General features: G+C 42.6%; 1 protein-coding gene and 1 long non-coding RNA gene across 2 annotated transcripts in view; one reads left to right on the top strand and one right to left on the bottom strand.

Annotated features, from left to right (window-relative positions):
• Nucleotides 1-624: 624 nt before the first annotated feature.
• On the top strand, nt 625-6,031 carry LOC308596725. Its single transcript, XR_014012681.1, has 2 exons — nt 625-1,548; nt 4,356-6,031. It is a non-coding gene; the product is annotated as an uncharacterized lncRNA (long non-coding RNA).
• LOC308596724 (overexpressed in colon carcinoma 1 protein) overlaps nt 5,599-7,141 on the bottom strand; it is a 25,722-nt gene continuing 24,179 nt past the window's right edge. The window contains exon 5 of the mRNA XM_081211917.1: nt 5,599-6,828. Within this exon, the coding sequence (XP_081068043.1) occupies nt 6,776-6,828 (53 nt within the window). The 3' untranslated portion in view covers nt 5,599-6,775. The remainder of the gene's footprint in view (nt 6,829-7,141) is intronic.

Genomic DNA, 7,141 nt, shown 5'->3' with positions numbered 1-7,141 from the left:
GTAAAGTGACCTGTAGGGGGATAAACTGGGAGTGGGAGGTGGAGGGAATCCAGCAGACCACCCCATGCACCCACCCCCTACTTTATTTACGTTTGAGTCAAACCCACACATAAGGAGAAGGTTCCTCACATAGAATCATAGAATCAGAGAGTTGGAAGAGACCACAAGGGCCATCGAGTCCAACCCCCTGCCAAGCAGGAAACACCATCAGAGCACTCCTGGCATCTAGTTTGGCCCTAAAATGGCTGCGAAGGTGTACATTGAACAAAATGGGGGCTGGATAGAAAAAAGAGGGAGATCTTACATTATTGTACTCTCGAGATCCCAATGCTTGCCCTCTCTGCTTGAATTATACTTAGGGGAAACACAGTCATGTACATAGACCAGCAATCCAGGCATAGTTTAAGAGCGCAAATAGCAACTGGAACAATAATATATTAATTTCCTCAGCTTTCTTTCATTCTAAATGCTTTTGTGACCCTGCCTCTCTCCTATTCAGCATATTTCAGATTTTAAAGACTTCTTTGCAGAGAAATAAAATACAGGGCATGCTTTATGATTTAAAGAAGTATTCTTTTTAACTTAAAAAAAAAAACACAACACCCGTAAAGCTGAAGAGCAGCCAAGGCATTGTTTAAAAGCCAAGATTTTATTGCAAGCTGTTATTGAAATTCAGGGTGGTCTTGCTTCTCCACCAAATTGTGGATTTTGTAAGCTGCAAACTCTACTAAATGCAACTTTGAATTTAAATGCCAGAATGTGCATGGTCTTATCCCAAATTTTGGACTATGATGGCCTCTAGTACTGAAACTGCAGATTGCTTTGACTAAGAATACAGCCAACCTGGTGTAGTAGATGGTTATTGTTCTGGGCTGGGAAGAGCCGATTCAAATTGAGTCATGAAACTCCCTCTGCATCAGTCACCTAGCTCACCTCACAGGGCTGTCATGAAGTTAAAGTGGAGGGGGAAAGAGAATCATGTATGCACACTATTAAGGGAAGAGTAGAGGAAGAGTGGGATAAAAATGCATTAACCGGCATGTTGTTATGTATAATTGCTTAATTCACACTGAAATGGAGAATGCCTATGTTGCAGAAAGGGTTTAACTGGAAGATTCCATTGAAGTTCAAGAAGAGCTTTCTAAGCACTATTGTTCTCTGCTCGCTAACATGTGAGTGTTTAACCTTAGATCACATGCGAGGCTACTGAATTGCAAATCACCATTTTGAAGGGAGTTGCCCTGGCCTTTTGTTCCCAGCCAGAGCGGCAGTAAGATGTGATAATGGCTCTCCAGGAGCTACATAGCCTTAGGCAGGATGAAGACTAATACATAATATAAGATGCTGAGCTTATGCTGGACATGCACATGATCTTATGGAGCTGTTTAGACGGATCATTTACCATTTTTTGTTCTGTTTTGATTTAAGTTCTGCATGTAAAGCTTTGAATCTGGACAACATTTTATTCCAAAAGGAGTCAGTTTTTATGCATCCAGTCACTTCAAGCTGAGCAGTATTAATATCTGCAGTACATGAGACATTTATCAGGTAATTTGAAACTGTGCTGTCCCTTCCACCTTAACTATGGTGGGCCCCTTCCACTTTGGCAGTGCCGGAGAGAAGCAGTCCAGCACCGAAGTAACATTATCTTCACACTTGTTTCTTGTCCAGAGACAGGGCATCCCAGGATGATGTAGCAGATAGCCATTAGACCTAACCCACAGTGTGAGGTTGGAGACCAGCTGTGTCACTCTTCTCTGTCACTCTCCTCTGTCTCTCTCTCCCATCAGCGGTAGGGAGAATCATGAGTCATGACTGGAAAGTAAAGCCTGGGGGAAAAAACTTATTATAGTTCATTTGGATCATGTAGTATCCTCATCCTCATCACTGATGAAGAACTGAGGATGAGGGAATGTGGCTTGCCTGAGAGGAATTTGTGCTTAGTGTGAAATTTGAATGGACTTCACCGCTAATGCTCAATAGCTGCTGCATTGCACCTGTACTGCTAAACAGACACAACATGGATATGCTTTTCAACATGATAAGGTCCATGTGGCAACCGAACTGTGAGCCTCCAGATGTTGTTGGACTCTTAGCTCCCAGCAGCCCTTGCCAGCATGGCCAATGGTCAGGGATAATGGGGGTTGTAGTCCATCAACATCTGGAATGCCAAAAGCCTGAATCGCTTCTCCTTAGGTGACGAAAGGAGTCAGGCTGCCTCTGAAAAACACCCAAAATTCTGGAAAAGCAGGGAGGGGGTGAGAGTGCGAGATAAATTATGCAACCAAATCCAGCCATACATACTCAGTTAATACAAGAAAATATGTGTGCTTTGCAACATTTATTGCTCTGTGGAATAAAATTGGAGTTTAGGGTCACTGAAGTGTAGATTTAACAAATAGCTCATAAGCATGACCTGTGAACAGATGAATATAAAAAGATTGCTCATGAGCTTGTTTGTCTTTTCCCCATGCTTTGAGTTATAAAGTTAAAGGTAAAGGGACCCCTGACTATTAGGTCCAGTCGTGGCCGACTCTGGGGTTGCGGTGCTCATCTCGCTTTATTGGCTGAGGGAGCCGGCGTACAGCTTCCGGGTCATGTGGCCAGCATGACTAAGCCACTTCTGGCAAACCAGAGCAGCGCACGGAAATGCCATTTACCTTCCCTCTGGAGTGGTACCTATTTATCTACTTGAACCTTGATATGCTTTCAAACTGCTATGTTGGCAGGAGCAGGGACTGAGCAACGGGCGCTCACCCCGTCGCGGGGATTCGAACTGCCGACCTTCTGATCGGCAAGTCCTAGACTCTGTGGTTTAACCCACAGCGCCACCCGTGTCCCCGCTTTGAGTTAAAGACCAAGGCAAAAGAGGGTGTGGAACCAGATGTTGCTGGACCACAGCTCCCCTCAACTCTGACCATTCATTGCGCTCGCTGAGGCTGATGCAAGTTAAAGGCCAACAACATAGAATCTTAGAGTTAGATGGGACCCCAGGAGTCATCGAGTCCAATGTCCTGCAAAGCAGGACTCTCATGACAGATGACCATCCAACCTCTGCTTCAAATCCTCCATTGAATGCTAGTCCACAGCCTCCCGATGGAGTCCGTTGCACCGTCAAGCAGCTCTTCCTGTCAGAAAGTTCTTCCTTGTGTTTAGTCAGAATCACCTTTCTTTTAATTTGAATCCACTGGATCGAGTCCTACCCTCTGGAGCAGGAGAAAACTTCTGGAGGGCTACAGGCTTCCCACACTTGATGATCCTGTAGAGCCCCTGGTTAAAATAATTTTGAGAAGGGTGGGGTGGAATAACACACCTAGAATAAATCAAAAGTCATATTCCGTCAAGTTTTCCAAAGCAGACACACATAGACCTCAGTGTGTGTTCCTGGCGACCAACCGAAGCCAGTTTTACTGCTGTTGCTGGAGCTCTTCCGCCCTCTGCTGGGAAAGTGCAAATAATGCATTTCAGAAGTTGCAGTACTAGATTTTCACAAATCCTGCTAGATGTGAACAAGTTATCTACAGCAGTGGTTCCCAAACTCACCCCCCCCCCACTCCCATGGACCACTTGAAAATTGGTGATGGTTTGTTTTTTTTCTGTTTGTTGCTGCAGCAATCATAATCTGCTGTTGCTGGACGTTGTATGATCTGTAATTGTAATTTTACTGCTTCTTTTATTTCTTAAATTATATTTTATTCTACTGCATTTCATATTCGAATTGCAATACAATAAAATGCAGCATAAGAAAGAAAAGAAGCAATAAAAATACAATCAATAGGAATATGCAATGTGGAAATGCTATGGACCACCTGAATCTGGTGTGCAGACCATAGCTGGTGGACCCCTCCTCCAAAGCAAGGTGGGTTGTTCACACCAAATTTGAATTAATATATTCAGGCTGCTAATATCTGTCACCCAATGGTCCCTTCTTATGGTTGTTTCTTCTTTAGTAGCTTCATATTTAGGCTTGCTAATTTCATAGTTTTTAACAGGTATGACTGGCTTTGTGTGTGTGAATCTCCAGTTGCCCTGTTGAGTGTGGTTCCAAAAATAAAAAAAATAATGTCCATTGGTTTTGTGCATGAGTGCATGATTTGTGCACCCTTCCTGGGCAAGTGGGCGTGACAGGAAGAGACTGCACATGTGGCACTACCCTCCATTTCCAGAATTGTTGATGTTTACCGTTATCATTACTAGGATCTGTTTGTCACAAGGACTAGGAAGCAGAGCCTGGAGCAGAAAGAGGCTGCAAGTAGAGACATGATGGGTTTGAGACTGATCCAGAGAATGTAGACAGTACCCATTTCTACATGCAATATGATTTCCCCTCATCTCTGCCCCCCCTTCTTCCCCAGAATTGAACTTCAAAATATCCATATCTTCAAGATTAGGAAAACCAGTAATGGAGACTTCAAGAGCAGGAAAAAAAGGATTCCTTATTTGACAGAAATTCAAAGACAACATTGAAAGTGAACAGTGGTTAACAAGAGACAGAGAGTTGCATTAGGGGTGGCATTTTAGACCATAAGCCTTCAAAGAACATTGCATATTCTGGCATTTCTAACATAATCCTTGTTCCAGAACCTATAACTAGGATTAAACTTCCTCTTTGCACCACAGAAAGTATGACTGGGAGACAAAGGACTGTCTGCCTTAGAGAGTTTGGCCTCCCTTGTAAAGCACTTTACTACTTAAAATATGACATTGCTTCTGTATTTCTATAAATCATATATTCTTTGTACACTGAGATCTTCTTTGGTGTCTCCCTAAAAGCAAGTGTTATCTAGATAGTAAAAATGTATGGGAAAGTGCAGAAGACAAATTCTCCACAACACTGGAAATGCAGGATTTATGACTGGCATGTTCTGCTCCCTGGTGTGAGAGAATCTCCTCTTTAAAAGAAAAGCCCCTGGTTAAAGGCTTCCTTTCGCCTGACATTCCACAGTAGCCTTTTTCACAAAACAGCAAAAGTTATTTCATCCTGGCAATTTATGACCAGACTGCACTTACAAATAATAAGGCCCCATCTGTATAATACATTTAAAACAGTGCCATGCCACTTGAAACAGCCATGGCTTCCTCAAAATAACCCTGGGAATTGTGGTTTGCTAAGGGTGTTAATATGACTGGCGCTCCTGTCAAAGCCCTGGTCGACCTCTGGAGCATCCAAATGGCTCAGGCTGTTGAAACAATCGCTCCTGACTGGGGAGGGATATGGGGTGGCATTTTCATGAGGATGTCGTGTGAATGCTATGGGGGGAAATTGTATGCATGAGCAGAACTGAGTCCACAATAAACTGCCACATGGAAGACTTAATTCCCTGAGAGCCTGGAAAGCTGTTGCCAGTCAGAATAGACAACACTGGAATAGATGGCTTGGTTTAAGGCAGTTGCCTATAATGTGCAACACCTATTAGCGTCATACAGTGGCCCTACAGCTAAATCTCTTTACACTCCTGCCCTGTGTATGTGCTCATGATTCACTAAGTGGTCCACAGCACTGCAGTCCATCAGATCATTTCAGAATCATCATGAGTACGATGGGAGTGAGCTGGTGGGGCAGGTGCCATCTTCAAAACAGAAAGGACAGCACAAGAGTTATGCAAAAATGCTTCAATAATTTAATACATCATATTCAGCCATGCAGAAACACTGAGTGGTGCTACCCTGAAAGATCACCAGTATGAAGTTAACTGTGTTTGAAAACATTTAACGGGATGGTATATAAAAGGCAGAGGTTGGAATGAAATGTTGGGATGAAGTTTCACATAATGAAATGTTGCCATTAACAAGATTAAGATACCAACTCTGATGCTGATCAGAACACCTCCAGATTTAAGAGGTGTGCAGAACTCGAGGTTTGATCATCTCTATAAAGCTTTGCGCTGATTACGGCCCATCAAGGACTGTGGCTGAACAGGTGCCATTTAGTTCAATGGAACTTACATGGAAATTCATTGCAAGAAATGAGTAGCATTTGCCTGGCTGCAGCACTTGCAAGTTCCTTCCTGCCATTGTCTTCTGTTCATTTTTTAAAATAATAATAATAATAATTTACATATATCATTATTATCTGTATGTAAAATGAAAGACACAGCACATGATTGTTTGGTAAAAGTAGAGGTTATTTTCAGCCACTAAAACAAAATAAAGAAAGGTAGGCAGGCAAGTTAGCATCTCACTGAAATAAATGACAGTTCGTTAGTAGGTAGTAAGTAGACTGGCAACTCATTGAATATATTTCTGGCAAAATAATTTTTCCTGAACAATTCCTACACTTCTAAAAAGTGATATGTCAACATCAGTGGCAGGTTAACAGTATAAAAGTAGGGTGTAATTAGAAATAGCTGACAATGCCTATTGATACCTAACTCCTATTTCCCACAGCAGTAGCCTGCATATATTACTCAAATATATTACTCTGGAGTAAATCAATAGTTCATTTGCACTAACCTTAGCCTAGGAACACTTGCGTGAACAGCAGTATTGGTCTTGTTATATAAAAGCTATCAAAAGTAGCCAAATGAAAAAAACAGATCTATTGTCATCCGTAGACTCTGTAGTACGGCCAAAGTGCTGGCGATCAACTGCATCAGCTTTTTGTGCAGAAATACCCATCTGTTAATTAACGCTGACCGGAGGACATCAAAAAGATCCATAAATCACAGTCCTATGCTTCAGTTCCATTTTGAGCATCCAGCTTCTTGATCTGCCGTTGTAACTTTCACTGCCAAGAAGCTTTTTGGTGGCTTCATGCTTCTGGCTATGCAAATCTTCAGCCGAAAGGCAGCTCTGAATTCCATTGCGAAGAATGGTCTACGCAGATAACTGATTGGGAGGGAAATGTTGCATGAGTAATAAGGACCATAATCCAGGGGGTGAAAGAACTTTCAAGCGGGCCAGTTGTGATTGAAGTAGAAATGCCCTGAAGATTCACATTTGATACAGTTACAATGGTACCTTGGTTTTCGAACATAATCCCTTCCGGAAGACTGCTCAACTTCCAAAACGTTTGAAAACTGAGTCGCAAAGGGCGGTCTACAGAAAACGGGGGGAAATAACATGTCCACGCAGTGGAAGCCATTCAACTTCTGAGGCACGTTCGAAAACGGAAGCATTTACTTCCGGGTGTTTGGCATTC

The sequence above is a fragment of the Podarcis bocagei genome (assembly GCF_964188305.1).
Source record: "Podarcis bocagei genome assembly, chromosome: 10".
NCBI lineage: Eukaryota > Metazoa > Chordata > Lepidosauria > Squamata > Lacertidae > Podarcis > Podarcis bocagei.
The sequence above is the reverse complement of the archived record's forward strand: the minus strand, read 5'-3'. Positions and strand labels throughout refer to the sequence as shown.